Here is a 25,288-nt window from a genome sequence, read left to right on the forward strand (position 1 = left end):
GTGACATGAACCCAAGATCCCGGTTGAGGTCGTCCTCATGTGTGCGGAACCTGGCTATCAGTCTCTGCTCAGCGACTCTGCGCTGTCATGTGTTGTGGAGGCTGCCTTGGAGAATGCTTACCCGAATATCAGAGGCTGAATGCCCATGGGGCGGCACAGTAGCACAGTGGTTAGCACGGCTGCTTCACAGCTCCAGGGACCTGGGTTTGATTCCCGGCTTGGGTCACTGTCTGTGTGGAGTTTGCACATTCTCCTCGTGTCTGCGTGGATTTCATAGAATCATAGAAACCCTACAGTACAGAAAGAGGCCATTCGGCCCATCGAGTCTGCACCGACCGCAGGCCCTAACCCCATATCCCTAAATATTTTACCCGCTAATCCCTCTAATCTACGCATCTCAGGACACTAAGGGGCAATTTTAGCATGGCCAATCAACCTAACCCGCACATCTTTGGACTGTGGGAGGAAACCGGAGCACCGGGAGGAACCCCACGCAGACACGAGGAAAATGTGCAAACTCCACACAGACAGTGACCCAAGCTGGGAATCGAACCCAGGTCCCTGGAGCTGTGAAGCAGCAGTGCTAACCACTGTACTACCATGCCGCCCCAAGTCTTTCCTCCGGGTGCTCCGGTTTCCTCCCACATTCCAAAGATGTGCGGGTTAGGTTGATTGGCCAAGCTAAAATTGCCCGTTAGTGTCCTGGGATGCGTAGGTTAGAGGGATTAGTGGGTAAGTATGTAGGGATATGGGGGTAGGGCCTGGGTGGGATTGTGGTCGGTGCAGACTCGATGGGCCGAATGGCCTCTTTCTGTGCTGTAGGGATTCTAAGATTCTAAGAAACCGCTGAAGTGCTCCCCAACAGGAAGAGAACAGTCTTGCCTGGTGATTGTCGAGCAGTGTTCATTCATCCGTTGTCGTAGCATCTGCATGGTTTCCCCAATATACCATGCCTCGGGACATCCTTTCCTGCAATGTATCAGGTAGACAATGTTGCAAGAGTATGCACCGTGTACCTGGTGGATGGTGTTCTCACGTGAGATGATGGCATCCGTGTCGATGATCCGGCACGTCTTGCAGCGGTTGCTGTGGCAGGGTTGCAAAGTCTCACTGGCTGTCCTGTCTGGAGACAATACACATCTCTTTAACCTGTGCTAATGCTCTCTCCACTCACATTGTCTGCACCTTTAAGACTTGATAAGCTGGAAAGACTTGCATTCCAATCATTATTCATTATTCTGTAAATTGAGTTTGTGTCTTTATATGCCCTGTTTGTGAACAGAACTCCCACTCACCTGACGAAGGAGCAGCACTCCAAAAGTGAGTGGCGTTTGCTACCAAATAAACCTGTTGTACTTTAACCTGGTGTTGTTAGACTCCTTACTGTGTTTACCCCAGTCCAACACCAACATCTCCACATCAAAGCTGGGGAGACACAGTTTAGTTTTGAATTGATTATATTTTAACTGTGCTCCAGGTGTTTCACTGAGCAGAAAGTGAATCTTTGTGATGTTCGGCATTCCACTCCAGAGGTAATTAACACAATAAAGGAGAGGCTGTCCGAATTTGATTCGACACTAGGACCGGGTGTTATGCACCTCAGGATACTGAAGGAAATGATCAGTGTAATTGTGAAGAGACTGGAAATAATTTTCCAATCTTCGGATTTACGAACGGAACAATGTTTTCAGCCAACTGTTTTGAGTATTTTGAAGTGGTAACCGAGAGTGTTGATGAGGGTAATGCTCTTGATGTGGTTTACATAGAATTCCAAAGGCATTCAAAATGTTTCAGACAGCAGATGAAAAACTGATACAAAACCTAAAATACATGGTTCAATTCTAAAGAGGCCAGTCCCTGCATATATATCGGGCGGCACGGTAGCACAGCGGTTAGCACTGCTGCTTCACCGCTCCAGGGACCTGGGTTCGATTCCCGGCTTGGGTCACTGTCTGTGTGGAGTTTGCACATTCTCCCTGTGTCTGCGTGGGTTTCCTCTGAGTGTTCCAGTTTCCTTCTGCAGTCCAAAGATGTGCAGGTTAGGAGGATTGGCTATGCTAAATTGCCCCTTAGTGTCAGGGGGACTAGCTAGGGTAAATGTATGGGGTTATAGGGATAGGGAATGGAATGGGGTTGTGCTCAGTGCAGACTCGATGAGCCGAATGGCCTCCTTCTGCACTGTAAGATTCTATTATTAGGGAACTGGCAGCAGTATTTGACCAGAATTGTTCAATTGCTGAAAAACTTTAGTTCCTGAGAAAGACTGGAGAAGTTAAGACTGTTTGAGTTGGAGAAGAAAAGGTTCAGAGGAACATTGGGAAAGTTACTCCAATCCAGATGGGTCGAGACAGATTAGATCGACAGAAAATTGTTGGGAGGATCGAGAACCAGAGGGCAGATATTGGAGATAATTGTTAAAGAAGAAGCATAGGCGGAGATGCTGCCTGAGAGCGCGGTCACGGCAGAGTCACTTGGGGATTTCAAAAGGGAATTGGAATATTCCGTAAAAAGGGAAATATGTTGGGGTAACAGTTAAAAGGCAAGACAGTGAAACCAGGTGCCCGCAGAGAGCCAGTACAGACAGGTAGAGCATCCTTCTGAGCCGGGCATCATTTATTGACCATCTCTAACTGTCCTTGAGAATCTGATGGTGAGATTGAGTCTCTGCGGTCCCTGACGTGTCGGTACACCTCTAGTGCTGTTAAGGAGGAAATCCCAGAATATTGACCGAGCAACAGTGAAGGATGGCGCTGTTCTTCCAAATCAGGATTTTGAGTGATTCAGGTGGTGCTGTTCCCAGGTATCTGCTTCTCTTGCCCTTCTAGATGGCAGTAACTGTGGGTTTGGAAGCTGGTGTATAAGTTTTGGGTTGCTAGACCAGAAACCCATTACATTAGGACGTCAGACAAGACCCCAACAATTTCTTTGGGGATAAAACAGACTGGTCATAGTGTATATAGCAGAGAAGGAAAGGAGAAGGTGCAAAATATAGTGTTGCATTTACAGACAGGGTGAAGAGAAAGAATAGCTTAATACATAATAGGTCTATTCAAATGTCTGGTGGCAGTAGGGAAGAAGCTGTTCTTGAGTTGGTTGATACATGACCTCACTTTTATGTCTTCTTCCCAAAGGAAAAAGGTGGAAGAGAGTATGTCCGGAGTGCGTGGGGACTTTGATTATCCTTGCTGCTTTTCTGAGGCAGCGGGAAGTGTAGACAGAGTCAATGGTTGGGAGGCTCGTTTGCATTTTTTTGCAAATTTTCAGCCAATGATTCATACAAAATCATTGAACCTTGGTTTGGCATGAAGCTAAACTAAAATTCTAACCCTTCCTTGGCACAAAAATGCAGGACCAATCAAGCTTAAACAAGGAATAACATAAGAATTAAGACCATTAGACTGAGCGAGGGTGGTGTAGTCGTGAGCATAGTTGCCTTCCAAGCAGTTGCCCTGAGTTCGATTCCCAGCCATCGCATTATTTATTAAGGACGTCAGGGTGCACAGTGGTTAGCACTGCTGCCTCACAGCGTCAGGGATCCGGGTTTGATTCCTGGCTTGGGTAACTGTCTGTGTGGAGTTTGCCCATTCTCCCCGTGTCCGTGTGGGTTTCCTCTGGGTGCTCTGGTTTCCTCCCACTCCAAACATGTGTGGGTTAAGTTGATTGGCCATGCTAAATTCTCCCTCAATGTCAGGGGTTTAGCAGGGTAAATAAGTGGGGTTATGGAGATAGGGCCTGGTGGGATTGTCATTGGTGTAGACTCGATGGGCCAAATGGCCTCTTTCTGCACTGTAGGGATTCTATAATTGCAGTGTTCAATTCAACTGACTCCATAAAATTCAAAACCTGGACATTTTATCAATCATTTGTTTAGTTCTTGAAAATTCACTTTACTTACAATTCGTCTTTTTTCTGTAACGTGCAGATCGGATTAATATTAGTTTAATATATTCTACAAACCTCTGAAGAATCATTTAAACACAGAACAATAGGTAAACAATACAAAGCGTTTAATGACTGTGGATCCAATATCAATTTAGTTTTACTCAGGATTTCAATACTCTTTGATTATTTTGTTTTAATATATTTTATATGTCATTTCCAAGAAAATTTGTGGTCGAGTGCAATATCCAGAAAGGTATTTCTATGTATTCATTTCCTTATTGGGGTGTAGTGGTATTTTCAGTGGACCAGAGACTCAGGGTTATTACTTTGGGCACCTCGATTCAAATCCCACCATGGCAAAGGATGAAATATAAATTAGATAAAAATCTGCAAATAAAAGTTTCACAATAATTAAAAATGATTGTGACAACAATGCATCTTGTTTCACTAATGTCCTTTAGGGAAGGAAATATGCGTCTGTACCCGGTTGGGGAACTTTGGCATGTCCCCTACGACTTTCACCAATTTTTACAGAAGCAACACAGAAAGCATTCTTTCCAGCTGTTTCACAGCTTGATATGGCTCCTGCTCTGACCAAGAAATTACAAAGGGTTGTGAATGTAGCTCAGTCCATCACGCAAACCAGCGACTTGTGCCAATGTGAAACTCACCACCACAGCAAGTAGTTGATGTAAAAAGCATGAATATATTGAACATAAGGAAGAAAGGAAAAGAAGGGTATGCTGCTGGAGGCAGATGAAGAGGGATGGGTGGAGGCTCATGTGGACCATTAATACTGACATAGACCAATTGAGTCAACTGGCTGGCCCTGTGCTGTAGACTCAATGGAACAGAGAGAAATGTATTTATTTAGATTTACCTGTCGTGGTAGGAAAACCACTACTTACTGTGACAAGTGGTGTTCCTCAGGGATCAGTGCTGGGACCTTTGCTGTTTGTAATATATATAAATGATTTGGAGGAAAATGTAACTGGATTGATTAGTAAGTTTGCGGACGACACAAAGGTTGGTGGATTTGCAGATAGCGATGAGGACCATCAGAGGATACAGCAGGATATAGATCAGTTGGAGACTTGGGCGGAGAGGTGACAGATGGAGTTTAATCCGGACAAATGGGAGGTAATGCATTTTGGAAGGTCTAATACAGATAGGAAATATTCAGTAAATGGCAGAACCCTTAAGAGTATTGATACGTAAAGGGACCTGGGTGTACAGGTACACAGGTCACTGAAAGTGGCAATGCAGGTGGAGAAGGTAGTCAAGAAGGCATACGACATGCTTGCCTTCATCGGCCGGGGTATTGAGTTTAAAAATTGACAAGTTATGTTGCAGCTTTATAGAAGCTTAGTTAGGCTGCACTTGGAATATCGTGTTCAATACTGTCACCACACTACCAGAAGGATGTGGAGGCTTTGGAGAGGGTGCAGAAAAGATTTACCAGGATGTTGCCTGGTATGGAGGGCATTAGCTATGAGGAGAGGTTGGAGAAACTTGGTTTGTTCTCACTGGAACGACATAGGTTGAGGCGTGACCTGATAGAAGTCTGCAAGGTTATGAAAGGCATGGACAGAGTGGATAGTCAGAAGTTTTTCCCAGGGTGGAAGAGTCAATTACGAGGGGGCATAGGTTTAAGGTGCAAGGGGCAAGGTTTAAAGGAGATGTACGAGGCAGATTCTTTTGCACAGAGGGTGGTGGGTGCCTGGAACTCGTTGCCGGGGGAGGTAGTGGAAGCAGATATGATAGTGACATTTAAGGGGCGTCTTGACAAATACATGAATAGGATGGGAATAGAGGGATATGGTCCCTGGAAGGGTGGGATTTTTTAGTTAAGTCAGGTAGCATGGTTGGTGCAAGCTTGGAGGGCCGATGGGCCTGTTCCTGCCCTGTAATTTTCTTTGTTCTTTGTACTCTCCAGAATAAAATAAATGCCCATCAGCTTTTGTGGATCATTTCAGTTGAAATGTGCTCTCCCAGGCTCAAAGAGCATCAGCCCACTGGAAGCAAAATTGTGAGACCGGTCAGTCCAGCAATAAGAAACCCTCCGACTCTCCCAGTTCACCAACTGCCAGAATGTACATGGTTCAGTCCTGGTTGTGATTAACAGCAGCATCCAACCCCTGTAATCACTTGTGAACTCGCTGGTGTGTCAGTAGGTGGGATGACTGACTGAATCCCATCTCACACTCTGAGCAGATAAATGGCTTCTCACCCGTGTGAACTCGCTGGTGTCTCTGCAGGTTGCATAATTGAGCAAAACCCTTCCTACACTCAGAGCAGGTGAATGGCTTCTCCTCAGTGTGAACTCGCTGGTGCTTCCGCAGGTGGGATGAATTAATGAATGCCTTCCCACACTCGGCGCAGGTGAACAGCCTCTCCCCTGTGTGAATTCGTTGGTGTGTCACTAAATTGGATGAATGACTGAATCCCTTCCCACACTCAGGACAAGAGAACGGCTTCTCCCCAGTGTGAATGCGTTGGTGTGTCAGCAAGCCAGATGAATTACTGCATCCCTTTCCACACTCAGGACAGGTGAATGGCCTCTCCCCTGTGTGAACTTGTTGGTGTGTCAGAAAGTGGGATGAATTACTGAATCGCTTCCCACACTCAGAACAGGTGAACGGCCTCTCCCCGTTGTGAACTCGCTGGTGTTTCAGGAAGCTGGATGAATTACTGAATCCCTTCCCACAATCAGGGCAGGTGAATGGCCTCTCACCAGTGTGACTGCGTCTATGAGTTTCCAGCACGGAGGGGGATCTGAATCCCTTCCCACATTCAACACATTTCCAGGGTTTCTCCATGGTGTGGGTCTGCTTGTATCTGTCCAGGTGTGTATGATTTTTCCTTCCGTGAAATGTAGAATGATTTTACCAGCTGTGTAACTGGTAAAAGCTCTTTAAACACTGAGCAATGTTTTCCAGCCACATTGATGTTTTAAATACTTTGAATCACACAGAATGGATAAACATATCTCCTTCTAGATTCAAAGGCCCACGATATTCAGGTCCTGATTAATCGAGTGAGATCTTGATTCAACATCCAATCTAAACTCCTGCAAAATCAGTTTGCAAAACTCAGCACAGTCAGTACAGGATAGAGGAACGTTTTTTTCCCCCTCATTCCCCAAAAGCTGTAAATCTCCATCCGACCTATTCTCCCTCCATCCTCACTCTGCTGTGTCTAACATCCATCCACCCAATTGTGCTGACGGTGCTGATTCAGGCTGATTGACAGATGCACGCTCACTGCTTCCTCTCCTGGACACAGAAGAGATCTGAAAATCTTCATGCAGGCTGCCAGACAGATATTACTGGATGAAAAATGTGAGCAACATACGGACTGGACTCACTTCCTTTCCCTTCAGTTGCTGCAAGTCACCAGTTTCCCTCAGAGAGAGAACAGCAATGGAAAGGGGGAGACATTGATTTCCTGCCAGATGTTGCTCAGAGCAGTTTCAGTCTGAAGCTCATTAGTCAACTTCCGCGTTGTGACGTCACAGGGGAGTCCTGCCTGAATCAGCCAATAGAAATCATCTGCTCCGCGGTGACGTCTCCGTGTTGCAGTGCGCAGGCCCGGTGCCCCACCCGCCCCCCCCCCCCCCGCCCCCCGCAACAAGCCAAGGTTTCCGGCAAGAAAAGCTGCGGATGCTGGAATCAAAAAGCAAAAGAGAAAATGCTGGAAAATCTCAGCGGGTCTGGCAGCATCAGTAAGGAGAGAAAAGAGCTGACGTTCCGAGTCCAGATGACTCTTTGTCAACGGTTTCCAGGCAACCGGCTCGGCCAGAACGAGAAACCGCTCGGTGATCTCCCCCCCCCGGACCGGCGCAGGACTGCGCATGTCCAAGGGAATGGACCAGCTGCGCATGTCCAAAGGAATGGAACAGCTGCGCATGTGCGGCGCGTTTCTCCCACCCACTCCCGCTCCCAACAAATTGCATTCATTGTTATTGACCAATGGGAAATGTTGGAGGACCGGAAGCAGCCTGGACCTCCAGCAATCAGAGCCGCCTATTGTCTGAATGCGGAAGCTGCACCATGCGCTTGTTGAACAGCTCATTCCTGCCCAGCAAAGCTGGTGCTCCTCTGTCTCTCTGAAGGAAGATTTGTGCTTCACACAGACTAAAACCTCCCCTGATTTAATCTGAGTTTGTTTACTTGGTTTGGTTTGACCTAAAAAGAGGACAGACTAAAACCTCCTCCTGTCGGCAACATCTGTGAGTAAAACACTTTTCTTTCTCCCACTTTTCATTGCTTTTCTCGTTCAGGGTGGGGGTGGGGAGTGGGGGGATTGTTGACTTGCAGGAACTAAAGCGAATGGAAGCGAATCCAGGGAGGGTGCAGAGTCTGGAAAGGTTGGCCAAGGTCTCTCTGTCCTGAAGACATTGTCATCTTTTGCTCCGTCAGCTTGACACATAGAAATATAGAAACTAGAAGCAGAAACTTAGAAACCCTACAGCACAGAAAGAGGCCATTCGGCCCATCGAGTCTGCACCGACCACAATCCCACCCAGGCCCTACCCCCATATCCCTACATATTTACCCACTAATCCCTCTAACCTACGCATCTCAGGACACTAAGGGCAATTTTAGCATGGCCAATCAACCTAACCCGCACATCTTTGGACTGTGGGAGGAAACCGGAGCACCTGGAGGAAACCCACGCAGACACGAGGAGAATGTGCAAACTCCACACAGACAGTGACCCAAGCCGGGAATCGAACCCAGGTCCCTGGAGCTGTGAAGCAGCAGTGCTAACCACTGTGCTACTGTGCCGCTCCAGCAGGAGTAGGCCATTCGGCCCTTCGAGCTTGCTCCACTTTTCATTTTGACCATGGCTGATCATCAAATTCAATATCCTGATCCCCTCTTCCTCTCTTATCCCTTGACCCCTTTAGCCCCAAGAGCTATATCTACTTTCTTCTTGAAGTCAGGCAGTGTTTTAGCCTCACCTAGATTCTGTGGTAGTGAATTCCACACATTAACCACAATTTGGATGAAGAAATTTCTCGTCACCTCAGTTCTCCAATATCCCCAAACTATGACCCCTAGTTCTGAACTCCATTGGGAACATTCTTTCTGAATCTACCCTACCTAAACCTGTCAGAATTTTCTAAGTTTCTATGAGATCCCCTTTCACTCTTCTAAACTGCACACACTACTCCTGGTGTGGCCTCACCAATGCCCTATACAATTGCAGCAAAGTACCTGTACTCAAATCCTCTGGCTATGAAGGCCAACATACATAGAACATAGAACATTACAGCGCAGTACAGGCCCTTCGGCCCTCGATGTTGTGCCGACCAGTGGAACCAATCTAAAGCCCCTCTAATCTACACTATTCCAATATCATCCATATGTTTATCCAATAACCATTTGAATACTCTTAATGTTGACGAGTCCACTATTGCTGCAGGCAGGGCATTCCACGCCCTTACTACTCTCTGAGTAAAGAACCTACCTCTAACATCTGTCCTATATCTCTCACCCCTCAATTTAAAGCTATGTCCCCTCGTGCTAGCCATCACCATCCGAGGAAAAAGGCTCTCACTATCCACCCTATCTAATCCTCTGATCATCTTGTATGCCTCTATTCAGTCACCTCTTAACCTTCTTCTCTCTAACGAAAACAACCTCAGCCTTCCCTCATACGATTTTCCCACCATACCAGGCAACATCCTGGTAAATCTCTTCTGCACTCTTTCCAACACTTCCACATCTTTCCTATAATGCGGCGACCAGAACTCTACCATTTGCCTTCTTTACTGCCTGCTGTACCTGTGCGCTTACTTTCAATGTCTGATGCACAAGGACTCCAAGGTGTCGTTGAGTATCTACCCCCCTCAATTTATACCTATTCAAGTAATAATCTGTCTTTCTATTATTGCTACCACCGTGGATAACCTCATATTTATCCACATTATATTGTATCTGCCATTCAGATGCCCACACACTCAGTCTATCCAAATCATGTTGAAGCATCTCTGTATCCTTCTCACAGCTCACCCTCCCACCCAACATTACATCATCTGCAAATTTGGAGATAATGCATTCAGTTCCTTCTTCCAAATCATTGATATAAAATGTCAACAGTTCGGGTCCGAGCAAAGATCCCTGTGGAACCCCATTCGTCACTGACTGCCAATCAGAAAAAGACCCATTTATGCCAATTCTTTGCTTCCTATCTGCTGACCAGCTTTCTATCCGTCTCAAGACATTATCTGCAATCCCATGTGAGACTTTTATCTGTCAGGTTAAAAGGATGGTCTCTTTCCTAATGGTCACAATTAAAGGGCTGGTTTCCCCAGGAGATGGCTGACATTTCAGGGAACACTAAATTAATAGTGTACATTAATGATCTAGATGTGAACGTGGGGGAGGCGGGTGGAGGTATGATTAGTAGATTCGTTGATGACACAAAAATTGGTGATGTGGTTAATAGTCAGGAGGAAATCCTTCGATTAGAGGATGATGTGGACTGGCTACTCAGATCGGCAGAACAGTAACAAATGGAATGAAAAGTGTGAGATGATGCATTTTTTGGAGTAACAAGACAAGGGAATACACAATGAATGGTAGGACACGAGGAAGTACAGAGGACCAGAGGGACCTTGGGGTGCATGTCCATAGCAACCTGAAGACAGCGGGACTGGTAGATAACGTGGTTTAAAAGCCATATCGCTTACCTGACTTTGTTTTAGCTGAGGCACAGAATAAAAGAGCAGGGAGGTCATGCTGGAGCTGTATAAAACACTCGTTAGGCCACAGCTAGAATACTGTGTGCAGTTATGGTGGCCACATGAGAGGAAAATGTGATTGCACTGGAGAGGCTGCAGAGGAGATTCACCAGGATGCTGCCTGAGCTGCAGCATTTCAGCTATAAAAAGAGACTGAATAGGCTGGGATAGACTGAGGGGAGAGCTTTTTTATTTTTATTTTATTTATTAGTCACAAGTAGGTTTACATTAACACTGTAGTGAAGTTACTGTGAAAATCCCTTAGTCGCCACACTTTGGCGACTGTCCAGGTACACTGGGGGAGAAATTAGCATGGCCAATGCACCTAACCAGCACGTCTTTTGGACTGTGGGAGGCAGCTGGAGCACCAAGAGGAAACCCACGCAGACATGGGGAGAACATGTAGACTCTGCACAGAACGTGAGCCAAGCTGGGAATTAAACCTGGGGCCCTGGTGCTGTGAAGGAGCAGTGCTAATCTCTGTGCCCTGGTTGAGGTGCACAAAATTATGACGGACATAGATGGAGTAGATAGGAAAAAAACTTTTCCCTGAGTAGAGGGGTCAATGTTTAATACTCTCAATCTGTCTCCGCCCCCCCCCCTTTCCATCCCTTGATCCCTTTAGCCCCGAGAGCTTTATCTAATTCCTTCTTGACATCACACAACGTTTGCCCTCAACTACATTCTGTAGTAGGGAATTCCGCACATCCACCACTCGCTGGTTGAAGGAATTACTCCTCACCTCAGTCCTAAAAGGTTTACCCTTTATCCTCAAATGCTGACCCCTAGTTCTGGAGTCCCCCACCGTTGGGCACAATCATTCTGAATCCATTCTCCATAGAAAATTACAGCTCAGAAACAGGCCTTTTGGCCCTTCTTGTCTGTGCCGAACCATTTTTTGCCGAGTCCCACTGACCTGCACTTGGACCATATCCCTCCACACCCCTCTCATCCATGAACCCGTCCAAGTTTTTCTTAAATGTTTACCACTTTATCCGGCAGCTCATTCCACACTCCCACCACTCTCTGCGTGAAGAAGCCCCCCCTAATATTCCCTTTAAATTTTTCTCCTTTCACCCTTAACCCATGGCCTCTGGTTTTTTTTCTCCCCTAGCCTCAGCGGAAAAAGCCTGCTTGCATTCACTCTATCTATACCCATCAAAATCTTATACACCTCTATCAAATCTCCCATCAATCTTCTACGCTCCAGGGAATAAAGTCCCAACCTATTCAATCTCTCTCTGTAACTCAGCTTCTCAAGTCCCGGCAACATCCTTGTGAACCTTCTCGGCACTCTTTCAACCTTATTTACATCCTTCCTGTAACTCGGTGACCAAAACTGTGCACAATACTCCAAATTCGGCCTCACCAATGCCTTATATAACCTTACCATAACACTCCAACTTTTATACTCGATACTCCGATTTATAAAGGCCAATGTACCAAAGGCACTCTTTACGACCCTATCCACCTGTGACGTCACTTTTAGGGAATTCTGTACCTGTATTCCCAGATCCCTCTATTCAACTGCACTCTTCAGAGTCCTACCATTTACCCTGTACGTTCTTCTTTGGTTTGTCCTTCCAAAGTGCAATATCTCACACTTGTCTGCGTTAAATTCCATTTGCCATTTTTCAGCCCATTTTTCTAGTTGGTCCAAATCCCTCTGCAAGCTTTGAAAACCTTCCTCACTGTCCACTACACCTCCAATCTTTGTATCATCAGCAAACTTGCTGATCCAATTTACCACATTATCATCCAGATCATTGATATAGATGACAAACAACAATGGACCCAACACAGATCCCTGCGGCACACCACTAGTCACAGGCCTCCACTCAGAAGCAATCCTCCACAACCACTCTCTGGCTTCTTCCATTGAGCCAGTGTCTAATCCAATTTACTACCTCCCTATGTATACCTAGTGACTGAACCTTCCTAACTAACCTCCCATGAGGGACCTTGTCAAAGGCCTTGCTGAAATCCAGGTAGACAACATCCACCGCCTTCCCTTCATCCACTTTCCTGGTAACCTCCTCGAAAAACTCTAATAGATTGGTCAAACATGACCTACCACACACAAAGCCATGTTGACTCTCCCTAATGAGTCCCTGTCTATCCAAATATTTGTAGATCCTATCCCTTATCACACCTTCCAATAACTTGCCCACCACCGACGTCAAACGTACTGGCCTATAGTTTCCCGGATTTCTTTTGGAACCTTTTTTAAACAACGGAACAACATGAGCCACCCTCCAATCATCCGGCACCTCCCCCGTGAATACTGACATTTTAAGTATGTCTGCCAGGGCCCCTGCAAGTTCAACACTAGCTTCCCTCAAGGTCCGTGGGATTACCCTGTCCGGTCCTGGGGATTTATCCACTCTGATTTGCCTCAAGACAGCGAGCACCTCCTCCCCTTTAATCGGTAGCACAGTGGTTGGGGCGGCACGGTAGCACAGTGGTTGGGGCGGCACGGTAGCACAGTGGTTAGCACTGCTGCTTCACAGCTCCAGGGTCCCGGGTTCGATTCCCAGCTCGGGTCACTGTCTGTGTGGAGTTTGCACATTCTCCTCGTGTCTGCGTGGGTTTCCTCCGGGTGCTCCGGTTTCCTCCCACAGTCCAAAGATGTGTGGGTTAGGTTGATTGGCCAGGTTAAAAAATTGCCCCTTAGAGTCCTGGGATGTGTAGGTTAGAGGGATTAGCGGGTAAAATATGTGGGGGTTGGGCCTGGGTGGGATTGTGGTCAGTGCAGACTCGATGGGCCGAATGGCCTCCTTCTGCACTGTAGGGTTTCTATGATTTCTATGATGTAAAGGTTCCATGACCTCCCTACCAGTTTGCCCTATTTCCGTAGACTCCATGCCTGTTTCCTCAGTAAATACGGATGCAAAAAAACCATTTAGTATCTCCCCCATCTCTTTTGGTTCCATACACAGTCTACCACTCCTATCTAATCCTGTCAGAATATTTCTAAGATTCTATGAACAAAGAACAGTACAGCACAGGAAACAGGCCCTTCGGCCCTCCAAGCCTGTGCCGCTCCTTGGTCCAACTAGACCAATCGTTTGTATCCCTCCATTCCCAGGCTGCTCATGTGACTATCCAGGTAAGTCTTAAATGATGTCAGCGTGCCTGCCTCCACCACCCTACTTGGCAGCACATTCCAGGCCCCCACCACCCTCTGTGTAAAAAACGTCCCTCTGATATCTGAGTTATACTTCGCCCCTCTCAGCTTGAGCCCGTGACCCCTCATGATCGTCACCTCCGACCTGGGAAAAAGCTTCCCACTGTTCACCCTATCTATACCCTTCATAATCTTATACACCTCGATTAGATCTCCCCTCATTCTCCGTCTTTCCAAGGAGAACAACCCCAGTCTACCCAATCTCTCCTCATAGCTAAGACCCTCCATACCAGGCAACATCCTGGTAAACCTTCTCTGCACTCTCTCCAATGCCTCCACGTCCTTCTGGTAGTGCGGCGACCAGAACTGGACGCAGTACTCCAAATGTGGCCTAACCAGCGTTCTATACAGCTGCATCATCAGACTCCAGCTTTTATACTCTATACCCCGTCCTATAAAGGCAAGCATACCATATGCCTTCTTCACCACCTTCTCCACCTGTGTTGCCACCTTCAAGGATTTGTGGACTTGCACACCTAGGTCCCTCTGTGTTTCTATACTCCTGGTGACTCTGCCATTTATTGTATAACTCCTCCCTACATTATTTCTTCCAAAATGCATCACTTCGCATTTATCCGGATTAAACTCCATCTGCCACCTCTCCGCCCAATTTTCCAGCCTATCTACATCCTGCTGTATTGCCCGACAATGCTCTTTGCTATCCGCAAGTCCAGCCATCTTCGTGTCATCCGCAAACTTGCTGATTACACCAGTTAGTTACACCTTCTTCCAAATCATTTATATATATATCACAAATAGCAGAGGTCCCAGTACAGAGCCCTGCGGAACACCACTGGTCACAGACCTCCAGCCGGAAAAAGACCCTTCGACCACTACCCTCTGTCTCCTATGGCCAAGCCAGTTCTCCACCCATCTAGCCACTTCTCCTTGTATCCCATGAGCCTTAACCTTCTTAACCAACCTGCCATGTGGGACTTTGTCAAATGCCTTACTGAAATCCATATAGACGACATCCACGGCCCTTCCTTCATCAACCGTTTTTGTCACTTCCTCAAAAAACTCCACCAAATTTGTAAGGCACGACCTCCCTCTTACAAAACCATGCTGTCTGTCACTAATGAGATTGTTCCGTTCTAAATGTACATACATCCGGTCTCTAAGAATCCTCTCCAACAACTTCCCTACCACGGACGTCAAGCTCACCGGCCTATAATTTCCTGGGTTATCCCTGCTACCCTTCTTAAACAACGGGACCACATTCGCTATCCTCCAATCCTCAGGGACCTCACCCGTGTCCAAAGAAGCGACAAAGATTTCCGTCAGAGGCCCAGCAATTTCATCTCTCGTCTCCCTGAGCAGTCGAGGATAGATGCCATCAGGCCCTGGGGCTTTGTCAGTTTTAATGTTCCCTAAAAAACCTAACACTTCCTCTCTTGTAATGGAGATTTTCTCTAACGGGTCAACACCTCCCTCCGAGACACTCCCGGTTAACACGCCCCTCTCCTTCGTGAATACCGATGCAAAGTATTCATTTAGGATCTCCCCTATTCCCTTGGGTTCTAAGCATAATTCCCCTCCTTTGTCCCTGAGAGGTCCGATTTTCTCCCTGACAACTCTTTTGTTCCTAACGTATGAATAGAATGCCTTAGGATTCTCCTTCATCCTGCCTGCCAAGAACATCTCGTGACCTCTTTTTGCCCTTCTAACTCCCCGTTTGAGATCTTTCCTACTCTCTCTGTATTCCTCCAGAGCTCCATCTGTTTTCAGTTGCCTGGACTTAATGTACGCCTCCCTTTTCATTTTAATCAGATCCTCAATTTCCCCGGTTATCCACGGCTCTCGAATCCTACCTTTCCTATCTTTCCTTTTTACAGGCACATGCCTATCCTGCAGCCTTATCAATAGTTCCTTAAAAGACTCCCACATGCCAGACGCGGACTTACCCCCGAACATCCTCTCCCAATCAACATCCACCAATTCCTGCCTAATCCGGCTATAGTCAGCCTTCCCCCAATTTAGCACCCTGCCCTGAAATCCCCTCCTACACTCCCAAACTCCAATGAATATAATCCTGACTGATTTTAGTCTCTCCTTGTGTCAGTCCTGCCTCCCAAGAATCAGTTTGGTAAACATTCGCTGTGTACGCCGGACAGAGCAAGGACATCCTTCCTCGGATAAGGACACCAAAAGTGCCCACAATACTCCAGGTGCAACTCAGGTCCACGCCAGTTCTTTATTGAGCAAAATGTCAGTCTCGATTGGGTCCCATTCTGTAACCCTGTAGCATCCATCTAATTTCCTTTAGAAATTATTTATCATCTCTGCTTGATGACCCTCATGGCCAGCGAGTTGGAGATCATGATCAATCACAACCTCTGTATCTTAACCAACTGAAACAATCAATAAAACACATTTTTATTCCAGTGATATAGACATATATCTGTCTGGGAGCCTGCATGGAGCTTTTCAGGTCTGTGTCCGGGACAGGAAGCAATGAGTGTGAATCTGTCAATCAGCCTGAATCAGCTCCTTCAGCAGAATTGAGAGGGTGAGACACACACACACACACTCACACTCACACTCACACTCACACTCACAATGTTCCACAGGAACTAGAGTTCTCTTTTCTGAATTTCTATCCTGTACTGACAGTGATCGTTTTTCTAAACTCCTTTACAGGATATCAGAGGATTTATAGACAGAAAACTCAAACCAAACGTTATATCAAGATATGACAGAATCACTCAAATTCATCAGGACCTGAATATTATCGGCCTTTACATCTGGAAGGAGAAATGTTTGTCTGTTCCGTCTGCTTCTGAAGACTTTAAACAAGTGAGTGAAGAAGCACCGAGACACACCCCCCCTGAGTGAAAGTGTTCCAGTGCAGTGACTGTGGAAACAGTTTTAACCAGTTAAACAGCCTGAAAACAAATCGCACCATTCACAGTGGGAAGAAATCGCGCACGTGTTCTGTGTGTGGCTTCAACTGATGTCTCACACGGGCCCCATGGAGAAATGGTGGAAATGTGGGGACTGTGCAAAGGGATTCGAGTTCCCATCTCAGCTGGAAATTCATCGCGCAGTCACAATGGAGAGAGGCCGTTCACCTGCTCTGATTGTGGGACCGGATTCCCTGTGTCATCCCACCTGAGACACACCAGCAAGTTCACACTGTCCTGGGAGCGACCGTTCACCTGTCCTGTGTGTGGGAAGGGATTCATTTGGTTCCTCCATCTGCAGACACACCAGTGCAGACACACTGGGGAGAGGCTGTTCATTTGTTGTCCGAGGGCAGCTGAGAGTCAACCACGTTGCTGTGGATCTGGAGTCACACATCAGTCAGACCAGGTAGGACAGCATATTTCCTTTCCTAAAGGACATTTGTGAACCATCCACACTGATTACTGGGGTTGGGTTCTGCAGTTATTGCTGCTGTCAATCACATCCTAGGCTGGGTGAGAGGGGTTGGCATGGCCTTTAACAGTGTGAGTCCCTCAAAAGTAATTAACAAAGGAGCCCGAGGGGAGATGAGGTTTTCTTTTATTTTTTAATGCAGTGAGTAGTTCTGATTTGCCTGAAAGTAGATTCAATCGTATCTTTCCAAAGGGTTAATACTTGAAAGGGAAGAATTTGCAGGAATGTGGGAAAAGAGCAGAGCACTTGGATGAATCAGAGAGTCGTTTCAAAGTGATAGCAGGGGCTCAGTTGTTTGAATGGACTCCTCCTGCGGCCTGGCAATCTGAGCCTTCTGTTTTTGTGCAGGTTAAAAGCGACAGATTTCATTGCAACCTCTTCCCTGTGTATGCATTTAAACACAGTAAGAGTTTCAACAACACCAGGTTAAAGTCCAACAGGTGTATTTGGTACAAGAGGTAGAAAGGTAAGAGAGGAGTTGAGGAGGAAGATGTTCACTCAGACGGTGGTGAGAGTCTGGAACTCACTGCCTGAAAGGAGTCAGAAACTCTCGTAACATTTGAGAAGTATTTAGATATGCACTTGCGCTGCTATAACCTCCAGGATTATGGGCCAAGCTCTGGACAATGGGATTAATGTAGTCAGATCTTTGTTGACTGGCATGGACACGATGGAATAGTCTCCTTCTCTGCTGTAAGTGTCTATGGATATTTGGATCTATGTATTATACTAAGAGTTTTAACAACACCAGGTTAAAGTCCAACAGGTTTATTTGGTAGCAAATCCCACTAGCTTTCGGAGCGCTTATCCTTCGTCAGATGGGACTCCATCTGACGAAGGAGCAGCACTCCGAAAGCAAATGGCATTTGCTACCAAATAAACCTGTTGGATTTTAACCTGGTGTTGTTAAAACTCTTACTACCACTCCATCTGTTGAAGCTCACCTGAGCCAATTGTTGGAAAGTAGCCAATTGGTGCAGAACTTGTCAATGATGAAATTGGTTTGGGTTTTTAGCTAATTGCACACAATGTCTTAATTTAAAGGACACCCGATCCTCTGTCAGTGGTGTGTGACCTTTGATATCCTGTTGGTGATGCCAATTTTTTTAGGTGAGAATGACTGAAGATAAATTACTCGACACTCAGGTCAGTTCCAATCATCAGATGGTCATTATTTTACACCAGCAGGGAGCAAGTCACTGACTTACCATGCAACCTCTCCATCGAACAAAGCAAATCACACATTCTTATACATTTACTTCAGCCCATCTTGGCTGGTTACAAACTAACCACAATATTAATTGATTACATACTTATCCAATCAAGCCAACCATTTGGCATCATGTTGCTGTGTGATCAGCTCGTGGACAGCTCTGGACCATCTCATGATGTGTACCAGGCACCTTATATTAACTGTCCTTGGGTGTTCACAATGAATCATGATACTCAGAACTTTGTCATCTCCACTACATCCCAGCTATTCTGTTAGAAGTCGGTTACCCTGTGCAGCTTCCTGTGTGCTGGTAAGAGGGGTCCTGCTCAGCAGCTTTAATGGTCTGTGACCGCAGTAACTGGGCAGTCACAGGAATGTGGTCAGTGGTGGCACAGTGGTTAGCACTGTTGCCTCACAGCACCAGGGACCTGGGTTCAATTCTGGCCTTGGCTGACTGTCTGTGTGGAGCTTGCACGTTCTCCCCATGTCTGCGTGGGTTTCCCCTTACACTCCAAAGATGTGTGGGTTAGGTTGATTGGCCATCCTCAATGGTGTCAGGGGGATTAGCAGGGTAAATAGGTGGGGTTACAGGGACAAGGCCTGGTTGGGATTGCTGTCGGTGTAGGCTCGATGGGCCAAATGGTCTCTTCCTGCACTGTAGGGATTCTATGATAAGTCAGTCAAGTCCTATAATGCCTCATATTCAATCTGCGGTACTTCAATTGTAACAGAATATGTGGCTATACGTAGCTGCCTTGGCCATAGTCAACCCCAACACCCTCTTGAACTGCTGCAATCTCTGAGGTGTAGGTACATCCACACTGCTGTTAGGGAGGGATTTCCAGTGACACATTCTGGACTTTCACTAGAATGTAGCTGAATCCTAGATTGATATATTCCATTCAACCACACTCAAGGTGAGTTATTCCAATTCCCTTACTGTCCTGGACAATATATTCACAATATCTTGAGAACAGAAATTAAAGACCTCATATGATTTCAGGTGTTAGCATATTTTGTTAGTTTGTTCTTCATTGTCGATGTCAGGCTGGGGTTGTTCTCCTTGTAGCAAAGGAGGTTGAGGGGAGATTTGATAGAGGTGGACAAGATTCTGACAGGTTTAGATAAGGTGGACAAAGTAAAACTGTTGCCATTAGCTGATGAGATAAGGATGAGGGGGGCACAAATTTGAGGTTTTGGGAACAGAGATGTGGGGGGGATGTGAGGAAGGATATTTTGATGCAGCTGGTAATGACCTGGAACACGCTGCCTACAAGGAAGTGGAGACGATAAACAACGTCAATGGAAATTGGATGGACATTTGGGGGGAGTGGTTCCAAACAGAAATGCTGACTAAATATCTCTTAACTTCCTAACACTCTGTGATCCTTGTGAAATTTGAAACCAGGTATTTGCAACAAGATTCATAGAGCATCAGGCCAGTGGAGGGAATGTTGTGGGATTGGCCAGTCCAGCGGGAAAAACACCTTCCCATTGACCAACTGTAACAATGAACAACACAGTCAAAAGAACAAAGAACAATACAGCACAGGAACAGGCCCTTCGGCCCTCCAAGCCCGTGCCGCTCCCTGGTCCAAACTACACCATTCTTTTGTATCCCTCCATTCCCACTCCGTTCATGTGGCTATCCAGATAAGTCTTAAACGTTCCCAGTGTGTCCGCCTCCACCACCTTGCCCGGCAGCGCATTCCAGGCCCCCACCACCCTCTGTGTAAAATACGTCCTTCTGGTATCTGTGTTAAACCTCCTCCCCTCCCCCCCGCCTCACCTTGAACCATGACCCCTCGTGAACGTCACCACCGACCTGGGAAAAAGCTTCCCACCGTTCACCCTATCTATGCCTTTCATAATTTTATACACCTTCTATTAGGTCACCCCTCATCCTCCGTCTTTCCAGGGAGAACAACCCCAGTTTACCCAATCTCTCCTCATAACTAAGCCCTTCCATACCAGGTAACATCCTGGTAAACCTCCTCTGCACTCTCTCTAAAGCCTCCACGTCCTTCTGGTAGTGTGGTGACCAGAACTGGGTGCAGTATTCCAAATGCGGCCGAACCAACTTTCTATACAACTGCAACATCAGACCCCAACTTTTATACTCTATGCCCCATCCTATAAAGGCAAGCATGCCATATGCCTTATTCACTACCTTTTCCACCTGTGACGTCACCTTCAAGGATCTGTGGACTTGCACACCCAGGTCCCTCTGCGTATCTACACCCTTTATGGTTCTGCCATTTATCGTATAGCTCCCCCCTACGTTAGTTCTACCAAAATGCATCACTTCGCTTTTATCTGGATTGAACTCTATCTGCCATTTCTTTGCCCAAATTTCCAGCCTATCTATATCCTTCTGTAGCCTCTGACAATGTTCCTCACTATCTGCAAGTCCAGCCATTTTCGTGTCATCCGCAAACTTACTGATCACCCCAGTTACACCTTCTTCCAGATCGTTTATATAAATCACAAACAGCAGAGGTCCCAATACAGAGCCCTGCGGAACACCACTAGTCACAGGCATCCAGCCGGAAAAAGACCTTTCCACTACCACCCTCTGTGTTCTGTGACCAAGCCAGTTCTCCACCCATCTAGCCACCTCCCCCTTTATCCCATGAGATCCAACCTTTTGCACCAACCTACCATGAGGGACTTTGTCAAACGCTTTACTAAAGTCCATATAGACGACATCCACGGCCCTTCCCTCGTCAACCATTCTAGTCACTTCTTCAAAAAACTCCACCAGGTTAGTGAGGCATGACCTCCCTCCCACAAAACCATGCTGACTATCGTTAATGAATTTATTCCTTTCTAAATGCGCATACATCCTATCTCTAAGAATCCTCTCCAACAACTTCCCCACCATGGACGTCAAGCTCACCGGCCTATAATTACCCGGGTTATCCTTCCTACCCTTCTTAAATAACGGGACCACATTAGCTATCCTCCAATTCTCTGGGACCTCACCTGCGTCCAGTGACGAGACAAAGATTTGCATCAAGAGGCCCAGCGATTTCATCTCTCGTCTCCCTGAGCAGCCTTGTGTAGATTCCATCAGGCCCTGGGGATTTGTCAGTCTTTATATTCTCTAACAAACCGAACACTTCCTCCCTTGTCCTGGATGTAATTGAGAGCAGAAAAATTAACAGCAGACTCCATCCCCTGTAATCACCTGTGAACTCACTGGTGAGGCAGCTGATGGAGTGAATAACTGAATCCCTTCACACACGGTACACGTCTAGCGCCTCTCCCCAGCGTGACTTGGCTGATGTCTTTGCAGACTTGATAATTGAGTGAATTCCTTTCCACAGTCAGAGCAGGTGAACGGGTCTCTCCCCAGTGTGAACTCGCTGGTGTATCTGCAGTTAGGATGACATTTTAAATTCTGTTGTGCAGTGAGAGCAGCTGAACGGTCTCTCCTCAGTGTGAATGCGCTGGTGGGACATCAGTTCCCGAGGACTTTTGAAATCTCTCTCACAGTCAGTATTTAAAGGGTCTCTCGCTGGTGTGAGTGACACAGTGGGTCAGCAGGTGGGATGACTGACAGAATCGCTTCCCCCACAAGGTGCAGGGGAAAGGCCTCTCTCTGGTGTGAATTGGTTGGTGTCTCTGCAGGCTTGATATCCGACTGAATCCTTTCCCACACACAGAGCAGTTGAACGGTCGCTCCCCAGTGTGAACTCTCTGGTGTATCAGCAGTTGCGATGAAGTACTGAATCGCTTCCCCCACACACAGCAGATGAGCAGTCTCTCCCTGATGTGAACTTGCTGGTGTACCCGCAGAGTGGATGACTTTCTAAACCTCTTTGTGCAGTGAGAGCAGCTGAACAGCCTCTCCTCAGTGTGAGTGCACTGGTGGGACATCAGTCCCTGAGAGATTTTCAAATCCCTCCCACAGTCGGAGCATTTAAAGGGTCTCGTTGGTTTGAGTGACATTATGTCTGAGTAGGCTGGGTAACTGAGTAAATCCCTTCCCACAGATGATGCAGCTGAACAGTCTCTCCCCAGTGTGAATGTGCTGGTGTGTCTGCAGGTTGGATGAATCATTGAATCCCTTCCCACACACACAGCAGGTGAATGGCCTCTCTCCAGTGTGAGTACGTTGATGAATTTCAAACTGAAATGGGAACCTGAATCCCTTCCCACAGTCTCTACATTTCCACCGTTTCTCCATGGTGCGGGTTCCTTGTGTCACTCCTGGTTTGACAATCAGTTGAAGCCACAGTATGCAGTCTCTCCCCTCTGTGAATGGTGAGATATTTTTTCTGTGTAATTGGTCAGTTCACAGGAACAAGCTCAGTGTAGTGTGTGTGTGTGTCTCCAGTCACACTTGTGTTTAAAGTATTCTGCAGCAGACAGAACCGAGAAACATTTCTCCATCTAGATTCAAAGGTTGATGATATTCTGCTCCCGATAAATTGAGTGACTTTGTCAGAAGTTGATGTGAAGATTGGTTTGAGATTGCTGTCTGTAATTCCTCACCTTCTGATATCCTGTAAGAGGGGTTTACAAAACTCATGACTGTCAGTACAGGATAGAAATTTAGAACAGACAACGAACAGGGCGGCACGGTAGCACAGTGGTTAGCACTGCTGCTTCACAGCTCCAGGGACCTGGGTTCGATTCCCGGCTTGGGTCACTGTCTGTGTGGAGTTTGCACATTCTCCTCGTGTCTGCGTGGGTTTCCTCCGGGTGCTCCGGTTTCCTCCCACAGTCCAAAGATGTGCGGGTTAGGTTGATTGGCCATGCTAAAAATTGCCCTTCGTGTCCTGAGATGTGTAGGTTAGAGGGATTCGTGGGTAAAATATGTAGGGATATGGGGGTAGGGCCTGGGTGGGATTGTGGTCGGTGCAGACTCGATGGGCCAAATGGCCTCTTTCTGTATTTATGATTTCTTGATTCTATGGTTTCTATGATTTCTATGAACAAAGGAAAGTACAGCACAGGAACAGGCCCTTCGGCCCTCCAAGCCTGTGCCGATCTGACTAAACTTCAAAAAAAACCTTCTGCCCTGACTCAGACTGTATCCCTCTATTCCCTCCCCATTCATGTACCCATCCAGATGCCTCTTAAATGTTGCTAATGTTCCTGTTTCCATCACTCCTCTGGACCAGGCACCGATCACTCTCTACGTGAAAAACTTCCTCCACACATCTCCCTTAAACTTTCCCCCTCTGACCTGGAACCTGTGCCCCCTTCGAATTGACACTTACACCCTGGGAAAATGCCTCTGACGAAACAACCTGTCTATTCCTTTCATAAGGAGTAGACCGCTATCAGGGTCTCCCCTCAGCCTCCGTCTTTCCAGTGAAAACAATCCTAGTTTATTCAATCTCTTCTCATAGCCAATGCCTTTGAGACCCGGCAACATCCTGGTGAACCTTCTTTGCGCTCTCTCCAAAGATTCCATGTCCTTCTGGTAGTGTGGCAACCAGAACTACACACAATACCCCAAATGCTGCCTAACCAAGGTTTTATGTTGCTGCAATATGATTTGCCAACTCTTGTACTCACTGCCCCGTCCGATAATTCATGGTCGGCTTATGAAGAAAGTAAGGATGTGTGGGATAGAGGGAAATTTGGCCGATTGGATAGGTAACTGGCTATCTAACAGAAGACAGAGGGTGGTGGTGGAAATTTTCGGACTGGAAACCGGTTACCAGCGGAGTGCCACAGGGATCAGTGCTTGGTCCTCTGCTATTTGTCATTTTTATAAATGACTTGGAGGAGGGGGCTGAAGGGTGGATCAGTAAATTTGCTGATGACACCAAGATTGGTGGAGTAGTGGATGAGGTGGAGGGCTGTTGTAGGCTGCAAAGAGACATAGATAGGATGCAGAGCTGGGCTGAAAAATGGCAAATGGAGTTTAACCCTGACAAATGCGAGGTGATTCATTTTGGTAGGACAAATTTAAATGTGGGTTACAGGGTCAAAGGTAGGGTTCTGAAGAATGTGGAGGAACAGAGAGATCTTGGGGTTCATATCCACAGATCTCTGAAGGTTGCCACTCAAGTGGATAGAGCCATGAAGAAGGCCTATAGTGTGTTGGCGTTCATTAACAGGGGGTTTGAGTTTAAGAGCCGTGGGGTTATGCTGCAACTGTACAGGACCTTGGTGAGACCACATTTGGAATATTGTGTGCAGTTCTGGTCACCTCACTATAAGAAGGATGTGGAGACACTGGAAAGAGTGCAAAGGAGATTTACCAGGATGCTGCCTGGTTTGGAGGGTCGGTCTTATGAGGAAAGGTTGAGGGAACTTGGGCTTTTCTCTTTGGAGTGGAGGAGGTTGAGAGGAGACTTGATAGAGGTTTATAAGATGATGAGGGGGATAGATAGAGTGAACGTTCAAAGACTATTTCCTCGGGTGAATGGAGCGGTAACTAGGGGGCATAACTATAGGGTTCATGGTGGGAGATATAGGGAGGATGTCCAAGGTAGGTTTTTTACTCAGAGAGTGGTTGGGGTGTGGAATGGACTGCCTGCAGTGATAGTGGAGTCAGAAACTTTAGGAACATTTAAGAAGCTATTGGATAGGCACATGGAGTACTTCGGGATGATAGGGAGGAAATAGCTTGATCTGGGTTTCAGATAAAGCTCGGCACAACAACATGGACCAAGGGGCCTGTTCTGTGCTGTACCGTTCTATGTTCTATATTGGAATAGTGTAGATTAGAGGGGCTTTAGATTGGTTCCACTGGTCGGCACAACATCGAGGGCCGAAGGGCCTGTACTGCGCTGTAATGTCCTATGTTCCTATAAAGGCAAGCATGCCATCTGCCTTATTTATTACCTTGGCCACCTGCGTTGCCACTTTTATGGAACTGTGGACCTGCATGCCCAGATCCCTCTATTTTAAT

At 46.7% G+C, this 25,288-nt stretch overlaps 2 protein-coding genes across 2 annotated transcripts in view; one reads left to right on the top strand and one right to left on the bottom strand.

Annotated features, from left to right (window-relative positions):
* Nucleotides 1–979: 979 nt before the first annotated feature.
* On the bottom strand, nucleotides 980–7,707 carry LOC144481634 (uncharacterized). Its single transcript, XM_078200769.1, has 2 exons — nucleotides 6,113–7,707; nucleotides 980–1,119 (listed from the first exon to the last, which is right to left on the bottom strand). Exons 1-2 carry the CDS (start codon nucleotides 6,699–6,701, stop codon nucleotides 980–982), a joined length of 729 nt encoding a protein of 242 aa, XP_078056895.1. The 5' UTR covers nucleotides 6,702–7,707.
* Nucleotides 7,708–16,557: 8,850 nt separating this feature from the next.
* The window catches only part of LOC144481668 (uncharacterized), a 28,326-nt gene continuing 19,595 nt past the window's right edge, over nucleotides 16,558–25,288 (top strand). Inside the window, exon 1 of the mRNA XM_078200798.1 lies at nucleotides 16,558–17,132. Within this exon, the coding sequence (XP_078056924.1) occupies nucleotides 16,800–17,132 (333 nt within the window). The 5' untranslated portion in view covers nucleotides 16,558–16,799. The remainder of the gene's footprint in view (nucleotides 17,133–25,288) is intronic.

This window comes from Mustelus asterias, chromosome 31 (genome assembly GCF_964213995.1).
Source record: "Mustelus asterias chromosome 31, sMusAst1.hap1.1, whole genome shotgun sequence".
NCBI classification, from domain to species: Eukaryota; Metazoa; Chordata; class Chondrichthyes; order Carcharhiniformes; family Triakidae; genus Mustelus; species Mustelus asterias.